General features: G+C 42.2%; 1 protein-coding gene across 1 annotated transcript in view; it reads left to right on the top strand.

Annotated features, from left to right (window-relative positions):
* SYNPO2 (synaptopodin 2) overlaps positions 1-24,867 on the top strand; it is a 79,033-nt gene that overhangs the window by 38,258 nt on the left and 15,908 nt on the right. Inside the window, exons 2-4 of the mRNA XM_064711650.1 lie at positions 14,404-14,555; positions 18,785-19,569; positions 22,597-24,782. Of these exons, the coding sequence (XP_064567720.1) occupies positions 14,404-14,555; positions 18,785-19,569; positions 22,597-24,782 (3,123 nt within the window). The remainder of the gene's footprint in view (positions 1-14,403; positions 14,556-18,784; positions 19,570-22,596; positions 24,783-24,867) is intronic.

Here is a 24,867-nt window from a genome sequence, read left to right as displayed (position 1 = left end):
TTCAGTGTAGGTGTTCCTCACTTTATTCCCCTAAAGCCAAAGAGGTTATGTCACAGCTAGCCAGACAATAGAAAAACAGAAGTAGAAACTCTGGGCAAGGTAAGACCAGCATGATTTCAGTCCCATCCCTAACTCAGAATTCATCACAGGAGCTGTGTTGGACTACAGAAGAAGTGGATCCACTGTCCTTAATTTAGTTCTCTTACCTCATTGAGTCCTTACTCAAGCAAAAACCAAATTGGCTCCAGCTGCTGTGCTAACATTGGCAACAGCTGCTAAAACCTGTGTCACCTGGACTGCACTTCTTTAAAACAAAACAAGAAACATTTTCGTACTGAAATGCTGCTGTAAGAGACAAATAGGATTAAGCAACACCATTGTGTTGTAAACAAACACCAGCAGTCTGTAAGTCATGATTGTCCAACCAGACCAGAAGCCCAACAGTTCCTCTCCAAACTGTGGAAGAAATCACAGTGGGAACTTGAATTGACAACACAAGTTTGTTCAATTCTGTACAGATCTTTTTCCTCTCTATTAATACAAAGCCAGAGATTAAGGGTAACAGAGTTAGGTGTTTCCTGGGTGATTCCATGTGACTAAAAATCAAGCTTCAGAAGAAGGCTCCCCAGCAAAGCCAGAACTTCAGATACTCTTCCATTTTCCTGCTATTAGCTATGACTACTATTCTGAGCCCACCTGACCACTGTCTCTGATGGCTTTGCTGCAGCACTCATTCAGTTTAGGTGCACTTTGTACTCAGGATAACTAATAAATATGTACCTGTAAAGGCTGAATCTGTAACATCACGTTTTACTTAGTTTCTCCATGAATAAAACATTGATTATTTGTGGAGTTCCCCCTTGTGTTGTCACATGTTAGCATAGCAAGCTGTCTTTTGGCATCAAACTCTGCTTGGAGTTATCGCTTCCCTCTTGCATCATCACTTCAGATCAAGAGACTTGTCTGACATTTTAAATGCCTAAAGCACTTGTTTCAAGCAGTTGAAAGAAACTGGAATAGTGAAAAGCAAATACTGAGTCTTCAAGTTTCATCTTAGTCCCTTCTCACCCACAAAAGAGAACCAGATGAGAGTATCTTTGTGGTTGTCACTTTTATACAGAATTTTTCTTCCCAACTGAGTAACTAATACTCTCATCTATAATAAAAAAGTAATGGTCTCTCCAGCACAGCCTTATATAGTTCTTTGAGTAGAATCCCTCTCTAAAAATAGAATCTCTTTGACATTGAAGCTCCAGGCAGCAAGGAAACTGTTGCATTTCAAGCTGAAGCTTTTGGAAAGTGCGCTCTGTATTTCCTTTGCGAGTGTCCCGCAAATGTTCAAAATGCATGACCTGTCCTGTGGTGAACTTGGAGCAGACAAGATTTTGTTTGCAGCTGGTGCTGTTGCAGCAATACCTTCTTAGAAACAAGCAATAAAAAAAGATGCAGCACTGGCAAAAGGTGCTGGATTTACAGCTCTGCAAAAATAACACTTTCTTTGCCCCCCACCCCTGCCCCCAGACACAACTGCCAGCTATTCCCAGACTGCCTGGCTGGGCACGATATCCTATCCTGAGTTAAGCCCAACACTTGCACTGAGGACAACAGGACAAAAACAAGCAAACAGAAATCTCACACATCAGGGGAGCAGTTTTTTCCAGGTCTCAGGCAGCCATTCCTCTTGGGAATACACAGAAAGGAATGGGCAGGGGGAACACAAATCCTCTTCATCCAGCCTTTGAAGATGTTGACAGCTTGCTCTTACTCAAGTCAGGGACTAAACAAGCCAACTCTGCCAGCATGATGGAATTGGAGACTGTAAGAATAGGAGGTCTAATTCCTGGGAGCACTAAGTCCAGGAGCATTAAACAGAGCTCAGCACCTCTGTGTTAGACTGGCCTCAGACACAAATGTGCAAGGACAACAGCCACAGTTGGACATGGGAGCCAGAAGTCTGGCTCAGCTTCCACAATTACTGTTGGAGTAAAACAGCATTTCCTCAGTGTTCTGACTACTACTAGCAATTTGCCATACCAAAATAGTTCACCTTCTACCACTGTAATATTCTCCTGAAAGCATATTTAACATGAATTTGAAATTGCTGGTATTTCCAAATTATGAAATGTGAGTACTGATCTTAAACCATGTGTTCAAGAGCTGCCTTCACAAGAAAGGATTCAATGGGGTGACGAAGTGATCCTTTCAGTAGAAATACTTATTCCTGTGCATAATTATCTCTGGTTAAAGCCACTTCAGATTAAGCCACTGAAAAAAAAAGATGAATTCTTGTGACAGTTTGCATCAATCCATTATTCTAGCCTACCCTGGGAGAGATTCATTCTTCATTCAGCCTTCAGTTCCAGGGCAAGTCTCAGGCTCTACTTGTAAGATACTTTGGTTGGTCCCACCAACAAAAACCTGACTTACACAGGATTTTATTTAGGAGCTGAAAGACAGATCATGAATACTATGCTCTATGTCCATTTCATGAAACCTGCATGATTGTCCCATGTGTTCAAGAGCTGCCTTCACAAGAAAGGATTAAGGGGGTGACAAAGTGCTCCTTTCAGTAGAAATACTTATTCCTCTTTGGTTAAAGCCACTTCAGATTAAGCCACTGAAAAAGAAAGATGAATTCTTGTGACAGTTTGCACCAATCCATCTATGGCCATTTTAGAGCTTGATAAAATGGATAAAATTAAAACTAGGAAAATTCTGGAAATATTCTTTAAAAATTGAGACTCAGATAAGGAAATCTTCATGACAGATTATAGGCTTTAATTTTTTGGTTAAAAGCACAGGTTAAAAATCTTGCCCAGTGTTGTCACCCAGGCGAGTGAGAAAGCCCACAAAGGGAATACTTTTGTCTCTTAATTCCCTGGAGCTTTTAAAAACATCTCTCAGGAGTCTCCAGCCTCCATTTCCCCCATCATTAGGGCTTCCAGCACAAGCACAGAAACCTTGTCTCCTTTTCTGGGAGGAGAAATAGACCACTGACCTCCCCAGATTTCTGGCCTCCTCCAGGCTTGGATATCCTTGTGTTCATCCCCTCTCAGAGCCATCATTGCTCCTTTCCTGGCCAGCTTCATTTGAGTCACCAGGGAGAGGTGAGGCTGATGAACATCCAAATTTCCTGATGAGTCACAAAACAGGAGCTGTCCAGGACTGCAGCCAGGCAACACTGGAAGGCCTTCACATGAACCTACGTGTTGGCGCTCACAGAACATTCACCAGCTTTGGCACAGCTTTTCCTCCTAAACACCAAGGTGGGTTGGCCTGAGATTGCCTCAGTTCTAAAAGCTTGTTTCAAAACATTACACCCTAGGCAGGAGGCATGCTAAGGAAATTAAAAGATTGGTAATTGATTCTGCATGCTTTCTTTGAGTGTTTGTTTAAATTGTGAGTGTTGGGAGACTTGTCTGAAACTGTACCTCATGGCTAAAGCTACTAGTCAATATAAATTTCTACACTACCTGTCTCAGATATGAAGAGTTGAGCAATTAGAGAAGCGTCAAGGAAGAGTGAAAATTCAGTGAAGCAGGCAGTTCTGAAATTTGGCAGTAAGAACTTTCTTGGGAAGTGTAGGGAAGCTTGAATCTAGCTGACTTATTTTGAGAAGTGGAAGGAATAGATACAGTTCAAGAGAGAATGACATGGTAGAGTTCCATGTGAAGCCCTGGTAAATAAATCTAGCAGCTTTCACACAGGACTATTTTTATATAGGCTAATTTTAAGTTTTATTTAGGTGAACAGTCCAGGTAAAGATGACCACAAGCACTGGGAGCTGGAACACAGCCCCTGTAAGGAGCTCTCAGCTGAGTTTGGGCCACTGTTTGATTCATACTTCTCAACTGAGTTTGGGCCACTGTTTGATTCATACTTCTCAAATGACTTGGAAGACTGTGCTTTTCTGTGAAGATTATTTGGCATTGGGTACTTTGCTTGTACATAACACAATAACTGCTTAATGTATATTATCTAGATGCTGCCTTTACCAGATGCTCATGGTATTTGGTTTCTTTGAACAAAGTCTCTCATTTGTGCTCATACAGCCACCAAAGACCCCTACCCTGTAATCTGAGACCTGGCCCAGTTGTGCTGAGCTTTGTACACACAGAAAGCTCCCACAACAAACACGGGGCCGCTGCTTTCTCCACTGGGAGTGAGGCAAAGCCTCCAGTTACCTCTGCATGGTGTTGACTGAATTGCTGCCTCAGCAGTGAGGCAAGTAGCAAGAAATACATCACTGGGCACACATTTCAGGATAACCTTGACATCACTGACAGCGATAGCTGCAGCCCTTGCTGAAACAGAAACCTGTAAGACGGCATTTGTTCCTTCTTGCTGCCTTTGCTATTCCTTTTGGGAGGATGATCATATGGCGTGCTCATGTATTTGCAAGCTCATGACATAATGTTAAGGGATTGTAATAAACAATACCATTTCAGGGAATGGACTGGGGAGACTGAACATTTTAACTGTCAGTGGAGCAGTTTTGCTTTAAGGATTAAATGTGTTGTCTCAAATCCAGATTTGTAATGAGAACCCTCCTGTCTTTCCTTCTCTGCCTGTTCCCATCCCCCCTGCATCAAGAGAATTTGGGCAGGTGACCAGTGGAGTGAAAATGAGACAGGGGAGCCACACAGAACAGAGTAATTGATACAGGATATGAGGCTAGGAATGAGTGGATCTGACCAAGTGCACACCAGTAAACTGAGTGGCTCATTTGCCTGCCAGCAGGATGGATTTATAGGCTGTATGTCACTAAGAAGCCAGTCATCCCCCCTACTGCTACCTCCCCAAAAAACCCTCGTGCCCCTCATGTCCCCCTCCCAAAATGTTGCTTAATCTGAAAGGCAAGTCACAAGTCAAAGCATCAAATTACACAAACATGCTTTGGACTAAACCGGGGAAAGTACAAAGACCTCCAGCAAACTAATTTCTTTTTCCTTTTCTAAGAAACTGAAGGGTTCAGTTACCTCACATACATTTGCTATTTTCTCCCAGCAACCCCAAATCTAGGCTAGAAATGTTCTCTTTGTAACACAGGGTGCATATATTATATACCATCATTCTTTTAGCAGCACCAGCAGGTAAGTACTTTCAGGTAGCAGGTTTTGCTTTTTACCTGTCATTTACTGGTGCTTTGACTGCAATTTTGGTATAAGAAAGGTGTCCCTTTTCCTACTGGAAACTCCCAGTGTATGGTCTTGGAACTGTACAAATACTGCAAGCATATTGCAGTTCCTCTGCTCATCAGTGACAAGAGCTCAGCCCCAGGTTAGGCAGTGGATATACTTAGCACAAGAACTGTCTATTGTAGCACTTGTTGCCTCCAACTGTTCAGTAGCAGATAATAAAGACATTTTAGATCTCTTATTTATTCTCCCTTGACCTTATCATTATAGAAATTTTAATCTCCAGGACATAAGGTATACTGCAGTTAAAGACTTTTGATTCTACCTTTCTGCCAAAGCACTCAGTAAAGGTGCATTATATTCTCAATCCCAAAGAAGCTCTGACAATGCAATTATCTCTCTGCATGGGGAGCAGTGGGAAGGAAGAAATGAAAACATAGCTACAGTGTTCATGGAGAGATCAAAGTTGGTTAGGACTCAGAAATAAGGCAGGAAGCAGACAGCCAGTCACTGCTCAAGCAGTGCAAGAAGGAAAGGGGAATGGAAATAGAACAATCAATGTACATCTACCGTACTGAAAGCTATGGCATCATTCCTCCCCTGGTCACATGTTCCACCATAGCAAAAATTCACCGTAAAAAGTTAAAGCAGCATGACAAAATTTTGGTTTTGACACATCAGCTACAAGTATGCAATGGTACACACCAAGAAAGGCCATGCACTGGATCTGCTGTACAAAATGAACAGCAGACTTTAAGTGCCGTACGCCCAAGCTCACTGTTGGGAAATCTGCTGTGTCGCCAGCATACCACATCAATATTTCAGAGGTCATTATCTCATCTCTTCTTCAGCTGCTAACTTTGGATTTCTGCCAGAAAAAGGCAACAGCCAGTAAGATGATACACTAGTACATTAGGCAAGGCTTTTGGGAATTTGAGCAGGCTTTTCTTCTCACTGAGATCAGTCTGCTCTCTGAGTCCAAATGGCACAAGTTCTCTGTCAATATACAAATGGCCAAACAGGTTCTGTAACCCTCCCACTACAGAATGTGCAAGAAGTTCTACCAAACTGCATTTGTCAAATAGACAGTGCGAAGATCTGAACCTTTATATAAGTACTTCTGACACTGTGGGAAGGAGGAGACAACAGTCACTGAACTGATCCAGAATCAAGAAGTATGATTTCACATGTACAGCCCAGCAGAAGAACTGGAGACAGAGTTAAATCAAAAAGTAAAACAATATGGTACCATATCCTCTCTGCAGGAATGTCCCATGAACTTCTACATGAGCAAACCACGATTAAAAGTCTGCTTTAGCTGTGAGTTGCTAAGTAAAACCAGAACCTTTGCAATGGGATCCATGGATTTTAAAGTTTAAAAGTACCTTTGTTGTACATGGCTTAGCATCCTAGATCTCCTGTGTTGCCATAAGCTACTATAATAATATACCAGCATTCAATTTTTTCTATGATGATCTTAATGATAAGCAATGTGTGTTTATCTTAATGATAAGCAATGATAAGCAATGATAAGCAATGATAAGCCTCTGTGCATTCAAAGAGGGCTTTTCTACCTTCCCTTCTGGAAAGGCTTTTTGAACATTTAGTAATAAAACCATAGATGGGCATATTAACTATTTTCTCCTTTGATGTCTTTAAGGTTATTTTGTCTCATAACCCATTTAGAAAGATAATTACCTTTACAGACAGACATGAAAGTGGATGTCTCTACAAGGTTTCCTTTAAGACCAGAAGGAGAAAAAAGTGGGCTGAACTGCCCAATTCCCAATATAATTGTCCTGCTACTGGGAAGAATTTGGTGAGAGGAAATATTTTGTGCTTACCTTACAAGCCAAAGATACTTCATTATTCAAAGCTTGCTCTCAGGAAAACTGTTAGGGAGATAACTTAGAAGCATCTTTGTTTAACCCGGTTAATTGACAGGCATTTCCATTCTCTCACTAATCTTACTGTGTAAATACTGCATACAGTCCCCAAAGGAGGGGACACAGAGACTTCAAGGTAAAATATAGAAAAGTAGTTTATACTCATAATGTCTCTATCCCTATTATCTATATTTATAGTAGCTGAAGTCACAGCACTTGAGCTGTAGCTCTGGGGCAAGGCTCCTCATTGCATTCCCATACATTCAGAGGAGCTAGGGAGCAGTTGGATCTCACAATCCCAGGGAACTTGCCCTGTCTGAAGCTTTTACTTTGTGGCTTTTTCCCTGACTGATTCTGAAAGAAAGTAGCTTATCTTGTAGAGAAATTCAGTCCAGAGAGGATGAGAACAGGAATCAGCTTGACGCAAAGCCACCTCCAGGCAGCACAGATGCAAATAGCTCGAGCCACATCATGCAGCAGACTCAGGCTCAAGTACAGGCATGGCTAATGAAAGCAGACTAAAATTTGGTATGCCAGCCTCAAAGAGGCCCTTTCTAAGAGTAAAATGCATGCAGCCATCGTGGAGTCTGTATACAGAATCCATACACCCAGGTAAATCATCCCACTCCAGCTCCATCAATGACACTGTTACCTCAATAGCATTTTACCCATTTTGCTCAAAATGCAATCCATAAGCTTGAGCCCTGTCCTACTAAAAATGCCTTCAGTTTAAACCAGAACCTGGTATTTCCAATGAATTTATGTGGATGTAAAGCAAGAGTTCTAGGCAAGAATATCTCCTAATTATATGGCTTTTAAAACCTCTCAAGGAACTCCTCTGCTACAATTACTCAGTTAAACCTACAAGTGGCTCCAATTTCCTTCCTGAAGATCTGATGACTCTTTCCTGTCTGCACATCACTATCTCTCTACTGACAGCTACTTTCTCTTTATATACACGGTAAAACAGAAATTTAAGAGCACAAAGGTCTTCCAATTTTCCTCATTTATGGCCACTTTTTTTCCTTAAGACTCATTATTTATCCAGCCCACATTATAACTTGTGATGGCAGTGCTTGGGGATGGGGAAGAAAGCATTAAGGTGGAAATACATTTGGATGTTCTCATTGTAAACCTGACTGAAGTCCCCTCCAGAAACCATGGAGAAAACAAGGGATGTGAGCTTGTCCCTTCATCACCCCCTCTGATTTAGCAATAGCACTGTTTACCAGCCTGCAGCCTCTGAGCTATTTAAAGGATCTATGGAGATGCCTAAAAACCCCAAGCACATTAGGAGGTAGGCTTATTTTACTGTACAGTCCTTCATATCTAACCCCCGAAAAGCTCACTAACTGAGGGCTACTTGTCTGTCTAAAGAACTCCTGCATGCATAACCATTGCCAAACAAGGCCCTAGAGCCTTATTTATAAACTGTTGCTGAATTAATTTGATTTGTAACTTCATTTTTAATTCCCTAACTTCATACAAGTCAAACTACTTATAGATTGACATTTGTCACTCTGAGTGCTTCTGCTTCCTTCTCATAGCAAAGCATTGTTCATTTTATTAGAGTGACAGATAACTTCCAAATACTTTTAAATACATTTACCAGCCACTGTCCTTGATGCAGGATTTTTAACAGAAGAGATGAAGTGCCTTATTTGGTGATTTTTGGGATTTTTTTAAAATACTGTCTACAGGAATCACTGATCTTTGATTGCTGATTCTGAACTTCATGACTAACACTTAGCTAATCAATTAATGAGAAAAAATAACTTCTGGAAAGTATGACCTAATGTCTGATAAAATTAATCTAAGTAGTGAATACATTACTTTATTTATGCTGGCCTCAAAATATTTAAGAAAAACATGTTAGCCAGATAAATTTATTGCAGCAATTAACAGGCAGGCCTTTAATTGTTGCAATACTAACTAGTATTTAGTTAAGTGGCAAAGCTGAGTTCCACTATACTTTGATACCTTCACATCTATCACTTTGTCAGCAAGCAGAATAAAACTTTCTCTGATGGCTCAGATTTTTCATCACTTCATCACTTCTCCTGTCTTTTCAATCACTTTGAATCACCACCTCTTTCATGGTCAGGACTAGGCCCATTCAAGTCAGTTGACTTCATTGTAATTTCTGACACATAACCCATTTAACTTGGATTCTTAACTTAATTATACTTTCTCTCAAAATTAAAGTATCTGACTGTAAATAAAAAAAAACCAGATTTAGAAACATCAGAACTGTATTCAGGGTGTCAAAGTTATAGTGCAAGTTATTTCTTTTAGAAAGAGTATGACTTGTGAAAGGAGTGCATCAAACACTTTCTGCTTTAATATCAGTATGATCATCAAAAGAAGCAGCAGTGTCTCTCCAGCCCCACGTTCTTGCATACTGACACCTATTTTCTCTGCTTCTTTACCATTTCATATCTCTGGCAATACAACAGAACAATTAAAAACAACTCAACACAAGGCACATTTAAACAATGTCACTATATTAATAGTTAGTTAGTTAGTTAGTTCTAAACAGTAAGGGTACTAATCCCAATATTTAGGTTAATGATTACTTTAAAAAGGCTTTAGATAGAAATTTATTAAAGAATTTCTGCAAGACATCAAAGGGCACAGTTTGCTACTGTAGTAAAAATTAATGCTTTAAAAGCTGGCTAGTTTTTGGGTCTGAGAAGGTAACATTAATCTGGGCAATCATTATTCAGTAAGGGTATAACAGCACCCAAAGGACATGTCCCTTGCTATTGATGTTTATTCACCAGTTTAAAAGAAAACAAAAAGGTCACTGCTGGTAAAGTTTGCAGTTGACATAACTAAAGTAGTAAACAATGATGAGGAGGGACAACTGATCTAGAGAAGTCCCTTGCCTGGTAAGCCTTGCTATTTTGGGCAACATATTTCATCACAGCAGAACACAAGGCCAGCCCAAGACCCAAAACTGCCACTGAGGACACACATGTAAATAAGGTGCCAGGAGCCAGCTTCAAACCTTGAGGGGCAACAGCAGCTCAAATGAGGCTTCAGGAATCAGACAGGATATCCAACTGAATAGGCTCTTCCAGAGGTGACCCCTCAATGGAAGAAACTACCCTGTCTGTAGGAACAAGGTGCCTGAAATGCAGGGAAGGATATTTCCACTGGCAGTGGCAGTATTTCCTGTTCTGCTGTTTGTAAGCTGCTGGCAAACTGAAAAAGGATGAGTAAATAATTCTGTAAATAACTCACGGTTTTGGAAAGCTTGCTTTAAATTCAGAATTTTGCAGTGCAAATATATGTATATTTTAAAGCTATGGAGGTCTTATTTTATTCAATATAATTTTAGGCTAAATGGACTGTGCTTATGGTCATAGTGCTCTTTTCCTCAGATTGGTTGTTCACTCAGGCTGTACCTGCTGCACAGCACTTAGACACGTCCCAGATAAAAGCTTGTACTCCTGGCTTCAGAATAAATTAACTCCAGGGCAAGATTAAGATGCACATCATCCTTAACAAAAAACACTGGTAAAGATGATGAAAAAATGATAAAAAATCTTAATAATTCCTCATTGTGCCATTAGAGAACCTGGACTGCAGAGTGTCCTCAAGTCCATTTGCCTCACTTTAAGCTCCAACTCACTGACCTTGTAACCAGGTTCAACATACCTCAACCCTGATCTGCTTATTATAGGGCTCAAACATGCACCCAAAATCATCAGCTGGTCAGCTGAGCCCCAGTTGCTGTCTGTGCATCCACTTGTAGCCACAGCAATAACAGGTGCATCTACTCCAGCTTTTTAGCTTCATTGGGATAACATTTTTGAAGCAAATTTCTCTGTTATTCCTGATTTACCATACTTTGTTTCATAGCATGGAACAGTTCTGGGTTGTAACTGGAGTGCTTTCAGATGAAATCAAAGGAGATCTAGTTATGTGGGAAGGAATCTCCAGCTGGCAGAAGATTTGATCTAATTTAAATTAAAAGCACTACAGTGTACACAGGATGTGGGTTGGGCCCTCCCATTTGCTTTCTCTAAAAATACCTTTTCCCCACACTCCCAAGAGCACTGCCATTGTGTATCCATCCATTTATTCTTTCCTGGTGAAGAAACTGGAACTGCCCCATGTTCTGAGCATCCGTGGCTACTCCAGCCCCAGCAGCATCCCACAGGCACCACCAAAGCTCCTGTCCTACACTTTCCCCACGTACCTGTTCTTTGGGAGGTGATCTCTCACCAGGCCAGCACAGCACCCAGACCTTGCTCACTCCCATTTTCCACCTCAAGTCCTCACACATCCTCCTGAGCAGCCTCTGAACTGGTGCCAGGGGGTCCTGGATTGCCTGGGGTGCTCAGACAACAGTGAACACCCAGGCCAAGTTCTTCACAAAGCATGGAACAGTTTTCTCCTAAGTTTAATATTTCTGTGGATGTGAGAAATTGCTCAGCACATGACATTTTAATCATCAAAGAGCACTCCTGATAGTGGGAAATTCTAGATACAGGAGAAATCTGGGAAAAAAAAAGAAATTACTCACTTCAGGTACATGAATAATAAAGAGTCCTGACTGAGGGGGAGCAGGAAATAGAGGCAATACCAGCTGAAAATGGAGTGGAACTCTTCAAGGGGCCCACTAGCAGCTGGTACCTTGACAGGTTCAGCACTAACAGCATCAGCCCAGTTTTGCTGTTTTATACTGGTATTGCAGACATTGGAAAGCAAAGAAAATATTTTCAAGTTTATTTTTCTTTTGGTGAGATCCCATTCAAAAAAATTTATTGGGAAACTCACATTTTCTTCCTCAGGAAAACTTCAAGTACAAAGAAGTAACAAGTACCTGAGAAAGCCAGGACTGCACTCAAGAGCAATCACTGGTTTTATAAGAATATCTCCTGCTTTACAGCCAAATAACCTTGCCTTAAGTCCCCAAGAACTGGATAAAGGTTTCTTACTGTCTCCTGTGTGCCCAAGTTGCATTTCTGCTAACAAAAGCAGCTTTTGTTTCCCAGTGGGCTCCTCAAAGGCTTTCTGCCAAAACTTTGAGAGAAAACTGTCCACTGAACACATATTTTACCAGGGAGATCTTTCTTTCCACAAATCTTCTTGGAATTTTGTTGTTGTTGTTGTTCTGGGTGGGTCTTCTTTCTTTATTATTTATTTATTTATATTATTTTTCCCAGAAATCTGAAAAGTGTTGGTTTACATGAGTAAATTTTTATTCATTTTTGTGGGTTTCCAGTGAAAACAAATAAACAAAGCCAGAAACAATTGCAGCTTGCCTAGCAAAGCAGTCTACATATTGTGGGGTAAGTGGGTGTTATGCTGAGGCTGAAATAACATGAATGATGATGGGATATTCTATCCTAAAAGCAACCTGCTATAATTTACCACATAACCTGCCCTTGCCTAATTTCTTCTGGGTGCTCTCCCTTCCCTTTTATTACCCCAACAGAAACATACCAAAAAAAAAAAAAAGGTTAATACTGAGGTGATTTTATACAGATATTGTTCAAATTTGGGAGGGTGTTTTTGCATGCAGTTTCATATTTCTCAGAATTGTGATCTCTCAGCAATTCACAAGGCAGAAAAAAGGGACTGAGAGAACCTTTTAAGAACTTTGAAAAGAAAATTAATCTATCTCCTTGTCTGTTGTGTTTTCTTTTTGATGCTATCAAGGAGTCCCTCAAACACTAAATAAAGAAAGAGAAACAAGTTTTCTTCTCACAGTCTAGGTATCACATTGTGCTATTTTGGAGTTCACAGGTTTCTATAATGGGTGTTTATAGATTTTCTGAAAAAGGCTCACTCAAAATTCTTCATGGCATCTACATTAAATATTTACATTCAGGCCAAGAATGTCTTGTAAAATTTTAATAGCATACCCTCCTATTTAAAAAAAGACAATAACTAGACCTCATCCCAAATTCTAGCTCTTATATGAAACAAAACCTTCTAAGCATTGTCTAAAGTGTCATTTCTTCCCAAGGCACAAGGATGTTTATGCTCTTGTCCAAGGGGAGATAAACAGAGCAGCATACCACTCCATATTTGTAAATGTTAACTCTGCAAGGTAGAAACTGGCTTCTGTATGCACCAGGCTTCTGTTCCTTCACTGCTCTAAGAGCCATAATGTGACACATAGGAATTTCCTACAGGAATGTGGAAATTGAAACAGCAGAGATGGACGTGGTGGCCCTGCCACAGAAAAATGTGCAGTCTTACTGCTGTGGCCCACATCATCCTGACTCCAAGGAACTTCCTTTCTGAAATGTATCTTAGGTACCAATCCAGTGGCTTAAAAGAAAATCCGGGACAATTCCATGAGTCTGCAGGGCAGTTTCACCCTCAGGTCCAGAGTATATCAGAAGTAGCTTTCCTACAGTGAGTAGGAACCGACTCTGCTACTGTGAGTGTGGTAGAAATGCTACTTCCCTAAAAATTTTCAAGAAAGCACTATGAGAATTAACAAGGGAAGCACGCTGAATGAACTGGATGTGGGATAAGGCCAAAGTACTCACACCAACAGGTAGAAATGGAGCTCAAAAAACTCAAGGACAGCCTTTTTTTGTGTATATGTCATTCTAAAATAGACTCGTGCAAGAATCCTGGTTAATATAACACACTCTTTGCCAAATATGTACTTCAAAAATAGCCATCAACTGTAGGCATACCTTGAGTGGTGTTAGAGCTGTCTGGGTTTTGTTATGCAAAGACTGTGATAAGTTAGAACACACTGCCAGTGGAAAAAGGAGTGAAAATGAAAAACTGAGCTGCACAGGATTCTTGAATGAGAACTTAACAGGGAAGTTTAAACCATAACAGGAGTGCTTTAATAAATCAGGGCACTTACTCACATGACTAAACATGGATTTAGGATCTCCAGGGATGCAGATGTCTGTAGTTTGGAGACTAAAACTGCAGTTGGGCTTCTAAGGAAAAAGTGACCAGCATGTAGATATTGATACACTGCCCAGAGAGGCCTGAATTTACAGACTCTTCTTTTACAATCTCAGTGCAGATTTCAGCTCTTAATAGTCCTCATTTTCAGAGAAACCAATGGGGCAGTTTTTTGCAGTTCTGCTAAACTGTGATCAGTTGATTGTCTGTCTCAAACTTCCATGTCTCCCAGTTTTAAAATAATTCATCCATCCTGTTTGACACCTAGCTCACAAGCTCAGTAAAGCAGGTTTTGTATTATTACTGGCCAGAATAGTGTTAACCTCAACTGAGGCAAGTTATTCATTTGTGTTACTGTAAATTTGTTTATGATCAATATTATCAATCCTTTTTCACAGACAAAAAGTATGCTGAGGATATGGTTGCTGCTGTTTTCAAATGAACACTAATTGTGCAATTTGGACTTTTTCTTTGACTCGTTGTAGGTTCGCAGCAAAAGCAAAGCAGCCAAGGCTGGACTGTGTGAGGGGGATGAGGTGGTGTCTATCAATGGCAAGCCTTGTGGAGACCTGACCTATGCTGAAGTCATTGTTCTGATGGAAAGCCTGACTGACGTCCTGCAGATGCTTATCAAGAGGTACAGGAATGCTCCAGATGCTTTGGTGCAATTCAGTGAATCACCTGGAAAATGCTGGCTTTGTTTTGCAGACTTATACTGAGAGGTTCTGATAGTCCTGTTGTTAATGTCTGTAACTCTGCTTGGATGGAAAAGGAAGACAGAGAATTTGAGCTGAAGGAATTAATGTATATAATTTGAACAGCAGCAGGCAGGCACAGAATTAATAGTACAGTCTCCAAATGTAATTATTAATACGTGCAAGGTGTCCACTACCATATATGCATACTGCAGAGCCTTGAGTTCAGTTATTCCCTGCACCCCTTTGAAGCAGTGAAGTGTTGTTATTCCCTACAGATAGGGAAGTGAGGCTTACATAAAACAAAGGCTGTATAGATGGAGAAACTGTGCTACCCAGATATGCCTCGATGATGACATGGCAAATGGTCTTCTTGGGTGGCAAAATGTGTTAGTGGTCAGGAGGAGGAGAGGGTCTGGAAGTCATGAATTCTATTTCTGTAGCTGTTATCACCTCACTAGATGAGGTGGGGGAAGTCACAGCTCTCAGGGTCTCAGTTTCTGCCTTTGCAAAATAGTGAGAGGGAATTTCAGTTTTTGAAAATGCTTTGAGTTTCTTAGAGCAGAGATGCTTCATGCAAACTTGCAAGCAGGCCAGCATCACTGCTCATTGAACATCAGTCTATTCCAATGCCTGTTCTGTAATTGCCATCAGTGCAATAAAGGCAACCTGAGTTCAGAGCCACCTACAGTAAAGCACATTCTCCCCAGACTGTGAATTCAGACAGGATGAACTCTGAGTTGCCTTCAGTGGGGATAAGAAGAGGAAGAAAATTCTTGAAACTCCCACACTCCTTGTAAGGGCTTAAGGCTCCCCCCAGAGCTACTGCAGCTCCCTTTCACAGGCAGGACCAGGAAAGGATCAGAATTCATCATGACAGCTACCAGAGCAGTGTCCCTGGAAAGGCTGAAAACAGGCACTTGCCTCTGGCTACCAGGGATGTCTACACAGCACATGGAATTCCTCATGGTTCCTGCAACCTGCACAAAGGAGCTTTCCTCAAGTGCTTAGCAGTTCAAAGTGACAGCCTGCCTTCAAAACTAGATGCTCTCAAGGAGTGCCCATTTTATTTATCACAGACATTTTTCATGGCCTGTGTGTACATGTTGTCTGGGGCTGAGTAGAGGATCAGTATGACAGGATCAGGGGGACAGAGGTAGCTGAGGATTAGATCTTACCTTCCCCAGAGTGCCCAGCTCCTGCTCCTGGTTCAGCAGGGGGCAGCTGAATGTTCCTCATGTGATAGCTGCATTCTTCTGTTTTTAAATCATAATGTGGCTATTGGAGCTGCACTTGTAAGAATGATATTTGTGGCTGACCAGCTGTCTTCTCTTCAGCCATAGAAATAGCTCCACATACTTTGACTCCTGCCTGTTGCTGTTCCATAACTGATATTTCAGTTGTCTGAAGGCCACAGGATGCTGCAGCTGAAAGGGACTCTCCATTGCCCCTGCTAGAATGCATGGTGAACGGCAAGGCACGTCCTGAAAAGATGAGAATATCAGAAAATATCAGAACCAGAACAGAGTGTTTATAACATATAATCCAGTGTTTCATGGACTGAAACCATGTCAGAAGTTTTAGGAAAATTGGAGTTGCTCAACACTCTGAAAGTGACTAAAATGTTCTAAAAAATTTCTCTGTGAGAATCTTTAAACTTCTGCTCATTAGCTCACCTCTCCCAAATCCCAGTCCTTGCTGTCTGTATCTTCCCAGGTATGGGGAAATGGACTGAAACACATCTCTTCCACTCCCACCTCATTTGTGGGTACTATCCCTCTCAGCACAACCCCCAGAAGGATTTCTCAGGAAGTGTCTTAGCATCCTTTGAGAGCAATGAGAAGAAAATTCTTCCTTTCCTGAGTAGCCACTTGTTAGCAGCCACCTCAAGAAAATGCTAGAAAGAATGAGGAAAGAATAATTTAAGTGGCATTCCACTGGTGATCTTTACATCTAAGTATCTTTTGTTAGCAGGGAAGAATATTTTATTGAAAAGTCCCTGAATTTTTTGCATGAAGGATGGATTTTCACAGGCATTAATTGTTGACCTCATTCTGCTCTTACAAATCTTACTGGGAGGAAAATTGGGCTTTTAAAATAGTTTTTAAAATGCTCCTTGGCCTTTGATGTCTACCAAAAGTTTTCCCAATGCCGTGAAAGCCACAGTGAGTTAGTGACCAGCAGCAGTGCCCAGAAAATGCTGGGATTACAGGATGAGAGGAAAGCGACACCCTGCAGGGCGGGCACTCCCAGATGCCGTGGGGGGAGCTTCTCTCTGACCTTCCCGGCAAACGCTGGGCAAACGCTGAGCAGATGGATCCGGGAAACGTGCAGAGAGGGGACAGACACTGAAACGCCAGCCTGGCCTTCTCACATCAGGGTTAGCAGCTCCTGGGCTACTGCTGAGTCTGGAGAGAACGTTTCTAGGGGGAAGAAGGGAGTGCTCAGTGCATGCCGACATGAAATACTCCATGGAGGGAGTAAAAACATGAGGCTGTGACAAACCCTGCCGTGCTGACTCCAGGAGTTCTGCTTCCTTCCTGGAATTACACCAGGGCTGTTGCTCCTGCAGTGAGCTGGAAAGGCCTGAAACAGAAACAATCATGTGACAAAACAGAATGTGAAACTACAAAAAAGAAATCATACCCAGTATTCTGCCTTTTGACACAGGATGCACAATTATGTCTATATAGAGTAGAAGTATATCCATACGTAGCAAGGGCCTTTTAAGGTGGAAATCTTTCTCTCCCACACATACACACAATCATTCAGCTACCAATAAAGGCTAACATTTAGCTGGCCCAGCCCCCAGTCCATATCTTAGAAGGAAATGTTTACAGATCTCTGTAATTTATCTGTGCTTGGGAGCACTACAATTGATCATCCAAGCAGCACCATGCAATGGGATCCAGCAGCACTCACAAGGAGCTCCCTAAATGAAAATCTGCCTGATCTTTACCAAGCCCCATATGTGCTGAAATGGATGTTACCCCTCTCGTGCTCTTTGAGGCAGACCCAGGCTGCCACAAGCAGTGAGCTGAAAAGCAAACGATATTGAAGTTTCTTCAGCACACTGACAGATTCATTCCTTCTGCTGCTTCTTCTGACCTTGATTTCTAGGGGGTTCCAAAGTTTCAGAATAGCCAGGGCTGCTTTGGATCTCAAAAACCTGCCTAGTACTTGATATTAATACTTTACTGAGCACACCTACCACTTCCCTCATTTGAAAAAGTGCTTTGCCACCTTCTAGCAGATAGAAGCTCTAAATAACATGCTGCAGCCTTGCTGTACAGACAAGATTTCTCCTCAAATTAATAGTACTCAGTATGGTCCAGAGTACTGAAAGAAAGTGCTAAGGAGTACACCAGGTGTCATAAGAACAGCAAATAATCTTACCTGGGCCACAGGAATGAATAGTTTAGAAAAACGACCTACACTGACATTTTTCCAACATTTTCCAGTTGGAAATAATATATTTTTAAATAGGTAGGAAATACTGTACAGGTTCACTACCCTTTTTTGCTGGATCACCAGAATAGGCCCAGAATATTTCAATTAATCCATGATATACAAGGATGATGATCCTCTCAGGAATTCTTCGAATGTGAATTTCAAATATTCATTTCCCTCCCTCTGATCCTTATCCAGTACTTTTCTATTCCTTAGAGAGTGAATGATTTGGGACAGGAACCACATGTAAGGATGGTGCCTAAAACAGTTGCAGGAGTGGCTACAGAGCCAAAATGTGGCCACTCCTGTGGTGACATGCAAAGTCAGTTTTCTCACGGACATGTGAAATATGAAGAAGTATTGTCTCAAAAGTCTCAGCAGCATTTCTCTGGAAACTCTGTAACAAAAATGTGTCTGTGAAAGCACACTTAAGAATGATACAATTTCACATTTTAGGTTAGTAGTGGGGTCATAGCTCTACCAGAGTAATGTAATTTCCTTCTTACTGCACTGCTAAGTTGAAAAATTCTGAAAGATGCAAAGATGCTTCTATTTAAGATGTCTACATTCTGGGAAAATTCTTCCATTAAAGTGGACCTGCTAGAAGGTGCCACAATTAATTAGGGTGGAGAAATACTATGCAGAAATTGCTTTTGCAACTGTAATTACAATGGCTGTGCTTACAGCAGGTTAATTTCTTGAATTGTTTATGTATGTGCAGATCCTCCAGTGGAATAAATGAAATCTTGAATGCTGAAAGAGAAAATGGGAAGCACGAGAACATAAAAATTGAGGACTATGGGGAGAACACCACACTGCAAATGAACACAGAGCAAGAGATTCCCCACGGAGACTTATGCATCACAGAGATTTACAGTGGGACTCACCACGGAGCAGCAGAAAGCAACACACACTTTGCTGAAACAAAACAAGAGACCACACAAAGCCACAGAATTGCTCCTAAAGTGATAGCCACCCCTAAAGTGATCGTGACAGACGAGGCTGGTGTCAGAGGGGTGGCAGAGGAAGGTGCCATGGTTGAGCTGCAGGTGTCCCTCTCAAATGACGCCCACCAGGCCACCAGTGCTCCTGCTGTGGCTCTCCTGGGGGCAGAGGAGTTCTCCCCTGCAGGCAGAGGCCCCAGTGCACAGCAGGGCGGGAGCAGCCCCCTCATCGCCGTGCCCCTGGCTGTGAAGGAGGGCAACATCCAGTGGTCAAACAAAGTAGTCCACTTCTCCAGCAGCAAGGAGGTCAAGAGGATCCAAGGTGCAGCTCCATCTATCCCCAGGGTGGAGGTGATCCTGGACTGCTCAGACAGGGAGAAGGAAGCGCCCAGGTCTCCGTCTGAAAGGGGGTGTGTTGATTCTCAAGTGGAAGGAGGGCAGTCGGAAGCACCTCCTTCCCTCCTCTCCTTTGCAATCTCAGCAGAAGCCACAGTGCAGGGAGAAGACAGCAAGCACTCGGAAAAGGAACACAGACCTCTCAAGCACAGGGCAAGGCACGCAAGTGAGTATGTCCCAGCTAATATTTGCACTGCCTGGGGGCATCTCTTGTAGCTTTGCATATAATTTCAGGATTTAGAATGCATTAGAAAAAAACATGTTTAGAAATTTTTTTCTGAAGTTTTCTAACTTTCCCTCTCTCTTTTTCTTTTAAAAGATGTTTCTGTTCTTGCTTTATGTATTTTTTCAGGGTAATACAGTGCTCCTGGTGATGAGCCAAGAGTGTACCCATGCCTTAACTGTGCTGAATAACTTTGCTTAGTAGACTTCCACTTTGAAATTAACTCATGACTTTGTCCAACTAAAAATACTTACATCTCCTGAAAGGGCTGAACTCTGCTGGTCTTCTAACTCATATTCAGTGGCAATCTGTAAAATATTAACAAAAAGAACAAGTTGCTTGCACATGTCTAAGTGAATCCTGTGGCTTTCTCCTTTTATAGCAAAAGCTTTGCGTGATCATTTGCATCATCTAAAACCAAAGCCGTGCCACTGCTTTGAAAAGTTAATAAAAAAGTCTAGCAGCAAAGCTTGATGTTGTCTGCAGAAGAGATTTTGACAGACACCAGCATGTGTACAACTGTTACATGATCCTTTTGGTTTTGTCAGCCTTCTCTAGACTGTAAAGTGAACATGTTATTTCTCCTGACTCCCAGACCCAGAGGTCAGCTTCAAAATGAGTCCAAGAAGTTTACATGGAAGCAAACTTGCCACTGGAGGCAATATTGATTAACAGGGTGTAGAGGTGTATTATTTATTAATTAATCTATTTATTTCTTTGTTATTTTATTCATCTGGGAGCTTTCTATTGGTTGCTTGCTCCTTCCCAGCAATGTGAAGAATCCTGTCTGGGGATTTTGTAGCAGTATGTCAAAGGTGCTTGAATGTGTGCAGTGAGATACTGTAGCAACAAACTATTTCTTATGCAGCGTTGGAACTCCTCTGCTAACCCACTGCTAATTCCTCTGGAAGCATATTTTTAGCATGATAACCATTTGTGTCTCATTGGCAAGTGGATTAGGCAGTTACTTATGCCTAGGTGTCTGTATGCAACCCACATATTTTGGGCATATTAAATGAAGTATAAAAGAAAAGTGCACATGCTTCACATTTTGGCTGCAAAGTCAGAACCAATTGTGGAACTGTGCCTGCATTTCTTAGGGAATTACTTGCAGTGCCTGTCTTAAAAGGAAAAAAATACAAAGAATGAACTACTTTTTACATTATAAACTCTTCTTTCAAGAAGTCCTGTCCTTTTTCCATGTCAACTATGACAATCTCAGTTTCTTATAAACTAGTGGCAGGTCATTATGCTTAGGAACAAGTGATTTACTACAATTTTTTTCATTATTATTATTACTACTAACCTGTCTACACATTAGAAAAGACAAATTGCCCAGCCTAGTGAATGCTCTGTGTGCAGCAAGCACTATGCATGTTTTCTGCAAAAAGAGAAGTTATTATGCATTTAAGTCTGAAAAAAAAACTTTTAGAAAAGAACTTTTATTATGATCTCTTTAGCAGAAATTTTCTCTGCAAATATTATTCAGATTATATTTACCTGAATAGGAAGCACTCCAACACTACAACCCATAGTTTTGGAAAATACCTTCCTATTGTAAGCAATTGGATTGTCACAGGACTGAGCCAAGGATTTTGTGATGCCGCTCTCCAACAATAAAATATTACAAATTGCTGGTTTGGGTGCCATGCTCTTTTCTCTTTTATAGATTCTTGTGAGGACCATTGGTCCAGTTGTGCAGTCATCTGGCATTATGGCAAAACTCCAATTGTCTTTAATAGGAGAAGTATCAGACTCCATCTACTGACATGGCTAAAAGGATCATGACTAGAAAACACAGGGCATAACTTTCTTTAAAAAGTTTGTTTTATTTATGCCAGAAAAAGATACTGAAAAATTTACTTTTATCAGAGGCATGTTTTTTCCTTGTGACTATAGATTTAGTCAGGAATGGCTTTAAATTCCAGGTTTTTTGAAGGGAGGAGCTATTGAGGCTGTAATTGATGAGGTTCAGTGGCAGAGTACGAGGAAGGGAAAGCAGCAGGGACACCACCTGACCACCATTGCCCCATGAGGGACATGCTCCATGATGAACAGTGCATCCATCAGCCTTGCAGCTGCATCTGTTCCTCTTTCACATGACCTGAAGAAAACCAGTAGTTTATGCTTTCAGAAATATTGTCATTGATACTCCAGTGAATACCCTTGAGAAGTTAGTTGAGTCTCCTTGGTTGTGCTCTTAAATGTGGATTCAATCTTGCCACATTTCCAAAATAAATATTCTGTATATGTCATATCTTACAGAACTTATATTTCATGCAAATAATGCTTGTTTAAAGACTGAAACCTGCTTTCATTGCATACCATGGACAAACTCCCACATCTAACAAGGGGTTGAAAGTCAATGCTAATATTTTCTGTATATGCCCTTCTGGATGTCTACTTGCTTTTAAACAGCTAATACACAGTAGCATGCTGACTTATAGCAAGTTTGCAATTTACAGGAGTAAAAGAAGCACCTAAATGGCAGAAGCTGCTGCCACTGTCAGACAGAATCTGCTCAGTTTCATTTGGTCTTGGACATTAAGCCGTCATGGGCCTGCCTGGCTGGGAATGGCTGCTGTAAGCCTAGGAACTTGTAGTCAAATACTTGGAAAACACCAGATCAGAAGCTGAATAAATGAGAAAATATCACCTGCCTGTTGGTGCTGGGAATAAAAATTGACAATGTTAGAAATAAAGATGTGTATAATGTTCCTGTTGAGCTAAGAGAGTTCTAAGGAAAGTGATGTAGCCTTTGAACTTGCATGGGTGTGTCTCCAAGGCATGCTGGATATGGCATTTCTAACCCAGCTGATATTGTGAGAAAAACTCAAGTATAATAAACTTTCCATACAAAAGAAATGTTTTCATATTTAATAAATTTCAGTACAGAAAAATGCACTTGTTATTCTCCTTGCAGAGTGGTGGGCTGCATGAATTAATTGTGCACTCTAATTCCTTCCCCAGGGCTCCGACGGAGCGAGAGCCTGTCGGAGAAGCAGGTGAAAGAAGCCAAATCTAAATGTAAAAGCATTGCACTGCTGCTGACAGCAGCTCCCAACCCCCATTCCAAGGGGGTGTTGATGTTCAAGAAGCGCCGCCAAAGGGCGAGGAAATACACTTTAGTCAGCTACGGGACTGGGGAGTTGGAACGTGACGAGGACGAGGAGGAAGAGGGTGAAGGTGAAGAGGGGGACAAGGAAAACACTTTTGAGGTGAGTTTGCTTGCAACAAGTGAGTCAGAAATAGATGAAGATTTTTTCTCTGACATTGACAAGGACGGCAAGATCGTGACATTTGACTGGGACAGTGGTCTGCTCGAGGTGGAAAAGAAGACAAAAAGTGGAGAGGAGATGCAGACACTTGCAGACACCACGGGGAAAGGGGCCCTCATGTTTGCCAAGAGGCGGCAGAGGATGGATCAGATTACGGCGGAACAAGAGGAGATGAAGGCAAGCGCAGTGCAGGCAGAGGAGCACAGGGAAAGCACCATGACAGAGAACTTCCAGAAAGTGAGCTCTTCCATCTACCAATCAAAAGAGGAGGAAATGTCGAGACAGCAGAGCTGTGTGAGCAAAAGCTACACAGACGTGAGCCAGAATCACAGCAAAGTGGTACAACAAAATGGCTTTGGCTTAGCACCTGGCACAAACCTGTCTTTTCAGTCCTCTGGAACTCAAAAGGCACCATCTTTGAATAAAACAGCAAAACCCTTCCCTTCTGGAGTTCAAAACCGAGCAGCTGCACCATTTTCACCTGTAAGAAATGTCACCAGTCCCCTTTCAGATGCAGCAGCACCACCTCCTTACTGCTCTGTCAGCCCACCAGCTGAGGATTTCTACAGACCTGTCTCAGCTCCTGTGGCCAGCAAGGCCGCCCCGCCCGCATGGGCAGCGTCGGAGCCCACGGAACACATCGCGTCCAGGGATGAACGGATTGCCGTGCCAGCCAAAAGAACTGGGATACTGCAGGAGGCAAAGAGAAGGAGCACTTCCAAACCCATGTTCAATTTCAAAGACGCACCCAAAGTAAGTCCTAATCCTGCCCTGTTGTCCCTTGTACACAATGCAGAGGGCAAAAAAGGGACCGGAGCTGGTTTTGAGTCAGGACCTGAAGAAGACTACCTCAGTTTGGGAGCAGAAGCTTGCAATTTCATGCAGACTCAAGCATCTAAACAAAAGGCCCCTCCTCCTGTTGCTCCAAAGCCTTCACTCAAGGTGTCTCCTTCGGCTAGTTCTCCACTTTCACCAGTTTGGTCACCTTCAGCTGCAGCTTCCAACAAGCCTCCTTCTTTCCCAGCACCGGCCTCACCTCAAGCAGCGTATCCTGCACCACCCAAATCTCCACAGTATCCTCATTCTCCCGTCCATCCCCCAAGCACTCTCGACCTTGCTGGTCCTTTCAAAGGGCCTCAGGCCAGCCTGGCGAGTCCAAACCTTGCCCCCAAGGCAACACCAGTCACCCCAAGCTCTGGAGAAACAAAGCCTCCCTTCGAGATGCCACCAGAAATGAGTGGGAAAGGAGCGCAGCTGTTTGCCAGGAGGCATTCCCGAATGGAGAAGTATGTGGTGGATTCAGAGACTGTGCAGGCTAACATGGCACGAGCAGCATCTCCAACTCCATCTTTACCAGCTTCTTGGAAATATTCATCTAACGTCCGAGCACCTCCACCCGTCGCTTATAATCCCATCCACTGCCCATCTTACCCTGCTGCTGCTACCAAGCCTTCCTCTAAAGCCCCTGCTGCTACCAAAAACACAAAAAGAAAACCTAAGAAAGGTCTCAATGCTTTGGATATCATGAAACATCAACCTTATCAACTCGATCCATCTTTATTTACTTTCCAGCCTCCTAAGGAAAGCCTTGCCCTGAAGCAGACATCGAAGCTGTCCCCCTCAAAGCAAACACTGCCTTTACCCACCTTCCTTCCACCTGGTGCTGGCTCTCCCACGAGGGCCCGGCCCTCCTCGGTGTACTCCGTGCCAGCCTATGGCTCCCAGCCTTCGTTCCCGTCCAACGCCTCTCTCCCAGGGAATGAATCATACTCACCCATGGGCTACTCTGCCTTTTCTAAGCCAGAAACCACCACATCCTCTTTGTTTACCGCTCCGAGGCCAAAATTCTCAGCCAAGAAAGCTGGTGTCACTGCACAGGTGTGGAAGCCATCGGTTATTCGAGAGTAAACCTGGTTTCTAAGCAGAAACTTAGTGTCCATTTTGCTTGCAGTCACTGGTTTGC

Source organism: Zonotrichia leucophrys, chromosome 4 (assembly GCF_028769735.1).
Source record: "Zonotrichia leucophrys gambelii isolate GWCS_2022_RI chromosome 4, RI_Zleu_2.0, whole genome shotgun sequence".
In the NCBI taxonomy this organism is placed as follows: Eukaryota; Metazoa; Chordata; class Aves; order Passeriformes; family Passerellidae; genus Zonotrichia; species Zonotrichia leucophrys.
This window is presented reverse-complemented; position numbering and strand designations above follow the sequence as displayed.